General features: G+C 43.9%; 1 protein-coding gene across 1 annotated transcript; it reads left to right on the forward strand.

Annotated features, from left to right (window-relative positions):
* The first annotated feature begins 1,916 nt into the window (after positions 1-1,916).
* LOC120062371 (V-type proton ATPase 116 kDa subunit a3-like) lies at positions 1,917-12,418 on the forward strand. The gene is made up of 20 exons (XM_039012294.1): positions 1,917-2,152; positions 6,146-6,280; positions 6,488-6,566; positions 6,730-6,974; positions 7,085-7,149; positions 7,311-7,437; positions 7,538-7,617; positions 7,738-7,831; positions 8,018-8,230; positions 8,413-8,563; positions 8,699-8,838; positions 8,966-9,123; positions 9,236-9,326; positions 9,467-9,585; positions 9,887-10,100; positions 10,330-10,440; positions 10,559-10,645; positions 10,860-10,980; positions 11,109-11,280; positions 11,415-12,418. Exons 2-20 carry the CDS (start codon positions 6,164-6,166, stop codon positions 11,506-11,508), a joined length of 2,478 nt encoding a protein of 825 aa, XP_038868222.1. The 5' UTR covers positions 1,917-2,152; positions 6,146-6,163; the 3' UTR covers positions 11,509-12,418.
* The last annotated feature ends 1,046 nt before the right edge of the window (positions 12,419-13,464 follow it).

Consider the following 13,464-nt stretch of genomic DNA (forward strand, 5'->3'; position numbering starts at 1 on the left):
TGCAAATTTCTGTTTGAAAAAGCTAGCCTTTGCTTTCCTAACTGCCTGTGTATATTGGTTCCTAACTTCCCTGAAATGTTGCATATCGCGGGGGCTATTCGATGCTAATGCAGTACGCCACAGGATGTTTTTGTGCTGGTCGAGGGCAGTCAGGTCTGGAGTGAACCAAGGGCTATATCTGTTCCTGGTTCAATTTTTTTTGAATGGGGCATGCTTATTTAAGGTGAGGAAGGCACTTTTAAAGAATAACCAGGCATCCTCTACTGATGGAATGAGGTCAATATCCTTCCAGGATACCCGGGCCAGGTCGTTTAGAAATGCCTGATCGCTGAAGTGTTTTAGGGAGCGTTTGACAGTGATGAGGGGTAGTCGTTTGACCGCAGACCCATTACGGATGCAGGCAATGAGGCAGTGATCACTGAGATCTTGGTTGAAGACAGCAGAGGTGTATTTGGAGGGCAAGTTGGTTAGGATGATATCTATGAGGGTGTCCGTGTTTACGGATTTGGGGTTGTTCCTGGTAGGTTCATTGAACATTTGTGTGAGATTGAGGGCATCAAGTTTAGATTGTAGGATGGCCGGGGTGTTAAGCATGTCCCAGTTTAGGTCACCTAGCAGCACGAGCTCTGAAGATAGATGGTGGGCAATCAATTCACATATGGTGTCCAGGGCACAGTTGGGGGCAGAGGGTGGTCTATAGCAAGCGGTAACAGTGAGAGACTTGTTTCTGGAAAGGTGGATTTTTAAAAGTAGAAGCACGAATTGTTTGGGTACAGAGCTGGATAGAAAGACAGAACTCTGCAGGCTATCTCTGCAGTAGATTGCAGCTCCATATTCTATGGAGCTGGATAGAAAGACAGAACTCTGCAGGCTATCTCTGCAGTAGATTGCAGCTTCATATTCTCCATCAATTCTATCTTGTCGGAAAATGTTATCGTTGGGATAGAAATTTCAGGGTTTTTGATGGTCTTCCTAAGCCAGGATTCAGACACGGCTAGGACATCCCTGTTGGCAGAGTGTGCTAAAGCAGTGAATAAAACAAATTTAGGGTGGAGGCTTCTAATGTTAACATGCATGAAACCAAGGCTTTTATGGTTACAGAAGTCAACAAATGAGAGCACCTGGGGAATGGGAGTGGAGCTAGGCACTACAGGGCCTGGATTAACCTCTACATCACCAGAGGAGGAGTAGGATAAGGGTACGGCTAAAGGTTATAAGAACTGGTCGTCTAGTACGTTCGGAACAGAGAGTAAAAGGAGCAGGTTTGAGGACGCGGCTAGGGATACAGTATGGGCCAACAGCCTTGCGAGGATTAACACACTTAAATGTCTTACTCACGGAGGAGAGCCCAAATTCAGGGGGTTGAATACTTATCTAATCAAGATATATTAGTGTTTTATTATTCATCACTTAAAAAAACAAATCTCGTTTTGACAGTATTTTGTGCAGATCGTTGAAAAAAGGACAAATCCATGATAATCCCATTTTGTAACACAACAAAATTTGGAAAAAGTGAAGGGGTGTGAATACTTTCTGAAGGCACTGTACATGTCAGTGATTTTAGAATAGGGCTTTGCTTGAGAAATTTGGGCTGAGATGATAAGGGAAGAATATAGACGTTTTATACTATACTTGCCTGCAGGGCAGAAAATCCTAAATGTTTTTAAATGTATATTTGTCAACTGTCCACAGGCCTCTGACCTATCTCCCCCTATGCAAATAAAGTATGGGGGGAAGGTTATTTGACACTCAAAATGTATCTACCGTCACGTGAGAACAAGTAACGTGACATAAAGCCAGCGAACGGGAAGTGCTCTCAGTACTTCCCAAATAATTTCACCAAAAACAGGGAGGGGTGTAATCATTTGTTCAAACCATAGCAAACGGAAAAAGTTTAGCAATGAAAACGTGAGTTTCTATTGGACACATTCTGATAGATCCCGCCCCATTTGATTCTGTTTAAGAAACGTTTTGCAACAGAATTGGCGAAATTAATACGCTCCAGTACGGTATGTTTAGAAACTTTGTGACTTCCCGGTGAAAACAGATTTGTTTGACGCTGTTTGTTGTTCTGGTCTATCACCTTGAGCCAACTCTCACAAGCGGCCACCACAAAAGTTTTCGATTGAGCTGCACAGATTGAAGGAAACAGGTAAAGTCGTATATTTCCTACCTGCTTTCACAAAGGATAGATTCGTGTGTGGTCGGTCAACATATTTTCCTATCTACAAATGTGGACATTCTGTAGGCTAGTGGGCTATTTGAGTTGCTGACATTGGAAATATCTAGCCTAATATAAGTTATTTGATTTTTATATTGTTTCTGTGGTAACTTAGTCTAATGCAATGCATGGAAACGTTGTGGCAAAACGGGATCAACTTTGTTGTTTTTGACAGACAAGATAGTGGGCAACGTTGTTGCAAACAACAATGTCTCGTGATTACATCTGCAACTCTCCCAGCGAAATGAATACTTTTTCATTTGATTGACGCTGGACGAATTTGCGGCTTTTTGATTTTGTGAGCCTGTTCAGGTTTGGTTTCGCTTTGCCAATCACCCTTCTAACATTATATTAATCTACTATCTATTTAGTCATCTATTAATAGCTAGTAGTTCATCTATCAATGTCAAGATAGTTATTTTTATAAATACATTTCATGCAATTATAAAATACTTTATGACTAGAGGCATTAGCAGAATCTTTTTTTAATCTGACGAATTATAGAGTAGGTAGCCTGCTGAACCTGACAAATGGATCAATAAAAACATACAATACGAGAAGGGAAGACACAAATGGAATATGACATCCATCTAAACTGGAGGAAATTGTCCAAAAACAATCTTTTAAGTGGCACTGACCCAACAATGATAAAGAGTGGTTGTGTGCGTGCACTAACTGGGGAAATTGCTGATGCTCTCTGTTGGTGCCAATAAAATAGACTATACTGTTGTTCACTCAGTTAAGTTGAGAATTTTTATAACTAAAAGACAGACTATTCTTTTCATTTCCTTCTCTTTACAGCAAATAGCCATTTGCTTTCAAACTATGTTTTGAAATATTGCAATATGCCTGGCTGGGCCTCTACTTTTCACTGAACGCAACTCAACAATCACGTAGTTGGTCTTTGCTGCCTTTCCTAATGACTGTCGGCAATGCGATTTTAAAACAATCCATCATTTATTTTATTTTAAAGAAGCTAATGATCCACTGTGGCCAAATAAAGCTTTAGTAGCCTATTTTGAATGGTTTTATAGGAAAAGGCTCATTTGAATAAATCATTTTGGAGATCATTTATCTTTGTATTGAATTGTTGTGTCAATGTATTTTATTATAGGGAATATCATGGATCGTAGCCTGTATATCACGTTGTGCAATCACAGTGTTTTCATGAGACAAGTGCACGGGTCTCTTCCCTCTGTCCTATCAAGGGACACAGACCCTGTCATCTGATTCAGACTCCTCACTCCAGTTTGTTGTGCCACAGACCTAAAACTCATTGTATTGACAATCACATGTGTGCTTTAATGGATATTAACAATGATTCTGGGGGTTCTTAATGAGTAGCCATTAATCCTGGACTCTATTGGAACCCTGTTGGTATTTACAGCTTTGAAATGGCAGATGATAAGTAGGAGTGACACACACACACAGAGACTATTGTATTACCATTCTTTCTTCATGGTTATATTGCATTTTACAGACCCGCCCACTAGCCGTCAAATCCTTGCTTCCTCTGTCCTTGTTTCCTCCATCCCTCGCCTCTTTCAAAGCACATCGGAGGAGGAGGCCCGAGGAGAGGAACCTTCAATCCTCTCCCCCAATGTGCTTTGAGAGGGTGAGGATTTGACAGCTAGTAAAAATTTTAGACAGTACATTCCTATATGTACAGTTGAAGTCGGAAGTCTACATACACTTAGGTTGGAGTCATTAACTTGTTTGTCAACCACTCCACAAATTTATTGTTAACAAACTATAGTTTTGGTAAGTCGGTTAGGACATCTACTGTGTGCATGACACAAGTAATTTTTCCAACAATTGTTTACAGATTATTTCACTTGTATTACAATTCCTGTATTACAATTCCAGTGGGTCAGAAGTTTACATACACTAAATTGACTGTGCCTTTTAAACAGCTTGGAAAATTCCAGAAAATGATGTCAATGCTTTAGAAGCTTCTGACTGGCTAATTGACATAATTTGAGTCAATTGGAGGTGTACCTGTGGATGTATTTCAAGGCCTATCTTCAAACTCAGTGCCTCTTTGCTTGACATCATGAGAAAATCTAAAGAAATCAGCCAAGAGCTCAGAAAAAAATTTGTAGACCTCTACAAGTCTGGTTCATCCTTGGGAGCAATTTCCAAATGCCCGAAGGTACCACGTTCATCTGTACAAACAATAGTCTGCAAGTATGAACACCATGGGACCACGCAGCCGTCATACCGCTCAGGAAGGAGACACATTCTGTCTCCTAGAGATGAATGTACTTTGGTGCGAAAAGTACAAGATCATACTTTTTGGAGAAATGTTCTCTGGTCTGATGAAACAAAATTAGAACTGTTTGGCCATAATGACCATTGTTATGTTTGGAGGGAAAAAGGGGAGGCTTGCAAGCCAAAGAACACCTTCCCAACTGTGAAGCTCGGGGTGGCAGCATCATGTTGTGGGGGTGCTTTGCTGCAGGAGGGACTAGTGCACTTCACAAAATAGATGGCATCATGAGGTAGGACAATTATGTGGATATTTTGAAGCAACATCTCAAGACATCAGTCAGGAAGTTAAAGCTTGGTCGCAAATAGGTCTTCCAAATGGACAATGACCCCAAGCAGACTTCCAAAGTTGTGGCAAAACGGCTTAAGGGCAACAAAGTCAAGGTATTGGAGTGGCCATCACAAAGCCCTGACCTCAATCCTATAGAAAATTAGTGAGCAGAACTGAAAAAGCGTGTGCGAGCAAGGAGGCCTACAAACCTGACTCAGTTACACCAGCTCTGTCAGGAGGAATGGGCCAAAATTCACCCAACTTATTGTGGAAGGCTACCCAAAACGTTTGACCCAAGTCAATCATTTTAAAGGCAATGCTACTAAATACTAATTGAGTGTATGTAAACTTCTGACCCACTGGGAATGTGATGAAAGAAATAAAAGCTGAAATAAATCATTCTCTCTACTATTATTCTGACATTTCACATTCTTAAAATAGTGGTGATCCTAACTGACCGAAGACAGGGAATTTTTACTAGGATTAAATGTCAGGAATTGTGAATACATTTATACTCAGTTTTTGGCTAAGGTGTATGTGTACTTCTGACTTCAACTGTACATATCAACCACAATTACCTTGTACCCCTGCACATCGACTCGGTACTGGTACCCCGTGAAGTGAAGACAGAGGAAGCAAGGATTTGACTGCTGGTAGGTGGCTAAAATGCAATGTAACCTTAAACAAAGCATAGTGATACAAAAGTATTAATTAAATTGTTGAGACTATCTTAAATAGACATTGGGAAATATACCTATCGGGATTGATGGATGTATTAATAGATTACTTTATAGATGAATATAATTAGATTAAGGGTGAACTGCTATTTTGAAGGAACAGGAAGTGTTTGTTTGCATTTGGTTAGTGACAGACATTCCACATTTAACCCAACCCGCTTGTGAAATTCTAAATATCAAGTGTTTTTATGTTTATATGCCAAAACTGGAACAAACATTTTTTTAAATAAATAATCAATTGGCCAAAATGTACACGGACGATCTTGGTTCAGTCTCTCCCCAGTCTAAATGTCGATGTGGTTAAACCTATTTTAGTGACCCACATCAAGGGTGGTGTATTGAGGCCTTTGCACTGACTTGTGGTCAGAGTTTAATTAGTTGTGAAGTGCAGCTTGAGTGGAAATTCCACTGTCGCAATTCATGTGACTTTTTCAGTTAGTCAGAGGGGAAGAATGCACTTTGTCTTTCCCTTATCTGTAACTGTCAGCGGTCACCTGATTTTTGAAGCAACCGCCATACACTAATACCGTTCTCTCTCTTCACCTTATCCCTCACCACTTTTATCTATTCACTGTTTCTATCCTATCTCCTTTCCATCTCCCTGTCTCTTTACCTTCTTACTCTCCCCCCTTTTCCCTCTCCCTCTAGGCCTATCTCTAGGTGGCGATGGGTTCTATGTTCCGCAGTGAGGAGGTGTGCCTGGTGCAGCTCTTCCTCCAGTCTGGTTCAGCCTACAACTGTGTCAGTGAACTGGGAGAACTGGGCCTGGTCGAGTTCAGAGATGTGAGTTCTGTTCTCCCCTGACCTCGTTTGTCTTGTATCTTCACTAAGAATGACTGTCTCAGAAACAGTAGCTGTAACTAATGTCTCTACCATCTTGCTATTAAGTTTGAAATTAGCGACATTAGCTGACGTGTAGTAATGCCTCGTGTGAATAACTGGTGAGTAACTAACTGTGTCTGTTGTACTCTTCCCTCTGTGGTGAATCAGTTGAACCCCAATGTCAACTCCTTCCAGAGGAAGTTTGTGGGGGAGGTGAGACGATGTGAGGAACTGGAGAAAACCTTCTGTAAGTATCTAGATCCCTCACTATCGGCTCCTGAAACAAGGCGATCCTCATTAAAGCGATCCTAATACAAGAAAATTGTTTGACAGTTGTCTCCTATGCATTTGACTTTCTCTCCTTACATCTTTCCCTCAATCTCTCTCTTTTCATCCTTCTCTCCACTCAGCGTTCCTGGAGCAGGAGATCAATCGGTCTCTGTGGCCCCCCCTCCATGGCCCCCTCCCTTCCCCCTGCCCGACACCCTCAGCCCCCCAGCCCAGAGACCTACTCACCATTGAGGAAGAGAGTGAGAGGCTGGCCAGGGAGCTCAAAGAGGTGTCCAGGAACAGAGACAGTCTCAGAGCCCAGATGACCCAGCTCAGCCAATACAAAGGGGTTCTCACCCAGACCCACTCCCTCACCTCCTCACAGGTCAGAACTACACCACCCAGACCCACTCCCTCAGAACTACAACTACTGTTTGGATGTATTAAAGTGGAGAACTACAATCTCATAACTATTTTCATTGTTCCCTCTCACAGGGTTCGCCGCCTCCACTGGAAACAGTAGGCATATTGGAGCCTAACCGACAGGACGTCCACCTCAGGTAAACCTCATTAGTCAAAGCGATTGCCAGTGTCTTTCCACCTAACTTTTTTTACATTGGCTCTGGACAATGACTGATTTCCATTTTCCAGTTGGTCAACATACTCTCTGTGCCAACTTACCTCGTTTTTTAAATTTCTCCCATCCCTCTCTCATTTGCAGTTTTGTGGCCGGTGTGGTCCACCCCTGGAAAGTCCCTTCGTTCGAGCGGTTGCTATGGCGAGCATGCCGTGGTTACATCATCGTGGACTTCAGAGAGATGGAGGAGCAACTAGAGCTTCCTGTCACGGTGAGGAGAGGAAGAAAGGAAGAGGAGCTCTATACTAAAAGTAGAGTAGCAAGTAAGATGGTCAGTGAGTCAAATCTTCTAATATTTGATGTGATGGCAGGGGGAGATGCAGTGGACGGTGTTCCTCATATCCTACTGGGGAGATCAGATCGGACAGAAGGTCAAGAAGATCTGTGATTGGTGAGTAAACCTGTCCACTTCTCCTTCGTTGTGATATTTTACACATTGCAGTGGTTCATGTTTATGCTTGTTTAACAACCCATGTCTTTCTTGCACCTCCTCAATAACTTGCATTCCCAGCTTCCACACACAGACGTTTGTGTACCCCGACAGCCCCACGGAGAGAGAGGAGATTCTCCAGGGACTGCAGGGCAGAATTGAAGACATCAAATCTGTAAGGCAGACTACCACTGTATAAAACACATTCACCTTCATTTTTGTTGCTGTATCTCCAACTTCAATAAGAATCACATTGGGAACAGCAAACAGTGAGCGAACATTTACTTTTAAATTTGCCTCACTCCATCTCTAATCCATCCCTCGTCCTCCTTCACCCCCCCCCCCCCCCCCCCTACCCCAGGTCCTGTCCCAGACAGAGCACTACCTCCAGCAGCTGTTGGTGCGTGCTGTAGCCGTGCTGCCCCAGTGGAAGGTGCGGGTCCAGAAGTCTAAGGCTGTCCAGGCTGTGCTGAACCTCTGCAGCCCCTCCGTCACCGACAAGTGTCTGATCGCTGAGGCCTGGTGTCCCGTCAGCAAGCTGCCTGAACTACAGAGTGCCCTGAGAGAAGGAGGGGTGAGGGAGGGGAAGGAAAGAGGGAAGGGGAGATTGAGTAACCAAGCAAGATGCAAGGCAACAAGAGAGGGTTGTCTTTGGTCATGCTGTTTAAACTGAGGAATGTATGTAATTTTTCAAGGTACCCCAAAAGTGTACGACTTTAAGCCCCTTCATTTTGTCTCTGGCTCTCCCCCTATCAGAGGAAGAGTGGCAGTGGGATGGACTCGTTCTACAACCGCCTCCCATGCTCCACCCCTCCTCCCACCCTGTTCCCTACCAACTCCTTCACGGCCGGCTTCCAGAGCATCGTAGAGGCTTATGGAGTGGCCAGTTACCGTGAGGTTAACCCAGGTATCAATCAATACATGTATCACTTCAAACCGCCAACCCTCCAACAGACCAACCCAGGGAAGAACCACCTCTAGTATATGTAAATGTTCAGAAATTTGTTCTCTCGCTCAACCCTCTTATTCCCGTTCTCCATAGCCGTGTACACCATCATCACGTTCCCCTTCCTGTTTGCGGTGATGTTTGGGGACGTGGGTCACGGCCTGCTGATGTTCCTGGCTGCCCTCTGGATGGTCCTGGAGGAGAAGGACCCCAAACTCAGGAACAACACCAATGAGGTTGCGCCCACAAATACGTCACACTCTTTCATACACACACTTTAAACACACTTTAAATTGAGAGGCTGACAATTATACGGATTCAGAGGAACAGTCCTAATATATAAAGTCTCTGTGTGTGGTGTAGATCTGGAGGATGATGTTTGGAGGACGCTATCTGATCCTGTTGATGGGACTGTTCTCTGTCTACACTGGGGCCATCTACAATGAGTGTTTCAGTAGAGGACTCAGCCCCTTCAGCTCCGGCTGGCACGTACGACCCATGTTCGAGAGCGGAGAGTGGAGGTAGGGACACATGCCGCATCACTCACACCTGCGTAACAGCGCCACAATCCTTTTTCTGATTGTCCTGTATGTTTTCAAATATTTGAGTTCTGTATCTCTCTCTCTCGTTCAGTACAACAACTCTTAAAGAGAACAACTTCCTGTCCCTGGACCCTAACATCACTGGGGTTTTTACAGGACCCTATCCTTTTGGCATCGACCCGGTATGGAAATCCACCACACTGCCTCCTCTCTCTCTCTCCCTTCCTAATTTCTCTCTTCCTCATTTCTCTCTCTCTCTATTCTCCCTGTGATTGTTTCCATGACTCAGTTATAATGAGTAACTGTGCTGTGTGGTCCTCAGATCTGGGGTCTGTCCAACAACCACCTGACGTTCCTCAACTCCTACAAGATGAAGATGTCCGTCATCATCGGGGTGATCCACATGACCTTCGGAGTCTGTCTGTCCTTCTTCAACTACAAGTGAGGGAACATTACGTTAGTTTGTGTGTGTGTAATGAAATGCAAGGGACTATCGCTGTAATCTACTAATTTTCTCACCGTCCCTCTCCTGCTATCCCTACTCTCTCTCTCTCGCTCTACTCAAACCAATACCTTTGCCTATGCATTCCTTTCTCTTAAACCTATGATTCCCTCTACCCACCCACCTCTTTGGCTATCTCTTTTCATCCCTCTCTCTCGGCCATCGCTCTCTCCTCCCTCCCATCTCTCTCTGCCCATCCTTCTCTCCCCCATCTCTCTTTCTTTCTCTCTCTCCCTCCAGACACTTTAACCAGTTGAGCAGTGTATTCCTGGTACTGATCCCAGAGCTGTTCTTCATGCTGTGTCTGTTTGGTTACCTGGTCTTCATGGTCATCTTCAAGTGGCTGGCCTTTGACACGGCCCACTCTAACTCCACCCCCAGCATCCTCATCCACTTCATAGACATGTTCCTATTCACAGTGAACAAGGAAAACCCGCCCCTCTACAAAGGACAGGTGTGTGTTTTGTAGGGAAACCTCCCACTGTTTGGGACGGTTACAGTATATGTATGGAAGGGCACACAACGGGCTCACTACAAAATACTTAATTGTTTAAAGTATGCTTAATGTTTGCTGAATCCTTGAAAACATAATCTATAGGTAAACAATGGTATGGTAGCATGCTCACCCCTAAGTACAACCTGCCACTGTGGTGACGTTCTAACTCCCGCTCTCTGCACTGTAGATTGTGGTGCAGAAGGTCCTTGTGGTGCTGGCGCTGTGTTCTGTTCCAGTCCTACTGCTGGGGAAACCCATCCATCAATACATCACCCACAAGAGGAACCACTGGCACATGGTGAGCAACTTGACTCTGGCTGAGCTTTTGCTAAGTGTATTGATTTTATTGTAAGTATCTAGCATCACTTTGTTTCTTCTGTATGTGAGTTGGTCTGGTGTGATTCTGTGTCCTCCAGGCAGGAGAGAGCCGCCCCCTGTTAGATGAGAACAATTCCATCAACGCTCATCAGGGAGAGGTGGAGACGGGGAGTCACAGAGAGGAGGTGGAAAGGCGGTGTTATCACAGTGTTACCTATGCTAGCTCTATTTCTGTGTTCGCAGAGGCTTAGCTAGTGACACGCTTAGCTAGTGACACGCTTAGCTAGTGACACGCTTAGCTAGTGACACGTTTAACGTATTACTCAGTCTGACAACTTTTCAACTCCTCCCCCTCTTTAAAAACAAATCTAATAAATATCACATTCTCTGTGTCTGTAGGAGTTTGATGCTGCTGATGTGTTCATGCACCAGGCCATCCACACCATAGAGTACTGTCTAGGCTGCATCTCCAACACAGCCTCTTACCTACGACTGTGGGCCCTGAGTCTTGCACATGCACGTGAGTCACACACACACACCCTCGTTCTCCACTGATTTGTAGTCACTCACCGCAAACTGACTCATATTTTGAAATAGTACTAACTCGCTGTAGCTCTTATTTTGTGTGTTCCCCCTCCGTCCCTCCAGAGCTGTCAGAGGTGCTCTGGGTGATGGTGATGCGTATCGCCCTAAACGGGCAAGGCTACGTGGGATCTGTGGTCCTGTTTGTAGTCTTTTCCTTCTTTGCTGTGCTGACAGTCTCCATCCTCCTGGTCATGGAGGGCCTGTCTGCCTTCCTGCATGCCTTGCGTCTGCACTGGTAAGAGATTGGGGGATGGAGGGAGATGGTTGGGGGGAAAGACAGAATAAGTGAACGAGAGGAGTGTGTGACTGGAGGATTGGAGAAAATATATTATGTGCAATATTGTCTGTTGATTTTTCTTTCTCTCCTAGGGTGGAGTTCCAGAATAAGTTCTACAGCGGAACAGGCTACAAGCTGAACCCTTTCGCCTTCTCTTCCCTAATCCACGCCTCGTCGGCTATGTGATCAATTTATTGACCGTTTTAAATATGTTTGAATAATTAACAACCATTTGGCAATCAGTCACTTGCTCTGCACCTATCGCTCCCCCGCACATTTGAGAATGATTGCTCTCTTTTTTATTGAAAGCTTGGTGTTTTGAAGAACTTGTTCAATGTCCAAGAATGCATTGAGGACTTTGCACTGTGTTATTGATTATGTGCCCATTTCAGCATGCATGTTGTGTGATCAGAATATCTGTTGTTCCTTCTATGGACTGACCATGTGTTGCTTCCAGTAATGTACATTTTAGATAATAAATGTTTTTTATCATTCACATTCTCTTAGTTTATCATTCTAAGCATGATTTGAAAACTGTAATATCTTCATAGTGTTGTTTGGTTGAATAACTCAGGAAATGGTTGGTATTGACTTTCACACATGATGAAAGTGATCTCAAAGTCTGTAAAGATAAAGGACACCAGTTGTCTTAACACATCTGGTCTGAAAGACAAAGTAGACATGATGGCTGTGCTGCTTTTGTTATTGGTAATGTGAGCGACCCTTTATGGTACTCAACACCTCCAGTTTCTTATGTCGTATTTGGACACGGTTAACGATTATGGAAAGGAAACTTGTCAACCATGTCATTCACATTGTCTGATATGAGCAGAGAACCATCTGAATGAATATCAATGTTTTTCCAAAGATAAAGTTGATTTGTGTGCCTTTGAGCCCATCTAGTTTTCATGTTTGTAATCAGGCCTTATCTGTTCATTAGTCATTGAGACTGATCATGGAACATATTCAAGCTTTTGAACAACTGTTAGTCTGCCGCATTCTCTGTATCCTGGTTCACATCATGCTGTCTTAGTTTATCACACTGATAGTAAAAACAATGGCTGAAATGAAATTAAAGCTGTTTTTTTTTCTTACAGTTGTGTGGATGTACGTTTTACTTCTTGACTTGGTATTCCTATTGTAGAAATAAGGCGAGGAGGCCATTTTCTTAAATTATGGACATGAACTAATATTGGTTTCATTTGACTTTATTCTATTTTCACTTCCATCTGGTAAGTGGGTTGTGGTGTAAATGTGTGTGAAGCGCAACAGGGCCTCACTGTGGCGAGGGGACACTGAACCGGATGTCAGTGATGAAAAAGGAAGTGGTCAATGTAAAGTGTAAAAGATGGCGGCACACATGTCAAGGCGAATGTTTATTGAATAATATCGACCGTAATTGGTTTCTTTTGAGTCGCTACAGTGGATGATCAAGTATAGTCTGAACTTTAATCATATATGACCACATACGGAACGAGATGGCAGTGTTGGGTGAATTAAGTCAATGTGCGAGCTGAGTGGTTCTGTAATCAACCATTATCTCAAATGGGGTAAGAAAATACTGATCTCCGTTGATGCCAAATGTGTGTAAATCATGTTTATGAAAATAAAATTTTGATTAGCATGTTCCTAAAGCTGCTCTATACTCCTACGTGCTCTTATTTTAATCCCCATCTTCTCCCTCTACAGTCCGTTGTATGAGCCAGGCGGCGCACCAACCCGAGCCCACTGTAGATAAAGCCATGAACCTGGAGCAAATGGCTTTAGCAGTGAAGGACAGGGGGCTGGAGAAGAACTTGGCCCTCAAAAGTTCTACCATAGGTGTGGCTACCTCTGTGCCCGTTCATACTTGGACAGATGTACACTTTTATAACCCCTCTTGCCTTTTTCCCCTCTTCTCTACATCTGTCATCCCTTGCTTCTCCACCTCTACCCCCCATTTCCTTCAGGTTGGTGTTCTCGCGCTCCCAGCACCACATGACAGAGGTGTTTGTCAACAGTGATCCAGTCCCTGTGCTGTCATGTTCCACCAAAGAGTGGGCCCTGAAGCGTGAGCTTGTTCACCCGTTGTGTGGCAGCGAGGTGTCGTCAGGCTGGCATCATTAGGATGGTGTACAGACACATCCCCTGGCAGTACCGCTC

The sequence above is a fragment of the Salvelinus namaycush genome, chromosome 17 (assembly GCF_016432855.1).
Source record: "Salvelinus namaycush isolate Seneca chromosome 17, SaNama_1.0, whole genome shotgun sequence".
Classification (NCBI taxonomy): domain Eukaryota; kingdom Metazoa; phylum Chordata; class Actinopteri; order Salmoniformes; family Salmonidae; genus Salvelinus; species Salvelinus namaycush.

Excerpts from the sequence above, each read along its gene's own strand:
- LOC120062371 (XM_039012294.1), top strand. The coding sequence starts at position 6,164 with ATGGGTTCTATGTTCCGCAGTGAGGAGGTGTGCCTGGTGCAGCTCTTC. Across the intron at positions 7,832-8,017 it reads GAATTGAAGACATCAAATCT|GTCCTGTCCCAGACAGAGCA; the intron begins GTAAGGCAGACT and ends CCCCTACCCCAG. Across the intron at positions 9,586-9,886 it reads CTGTCCTTCTTCAACTACAA|ACACTTTAACCAGTTGAGCA; the intron begins GTGAGGGAACAT and ends CTCTCCCTCCAG.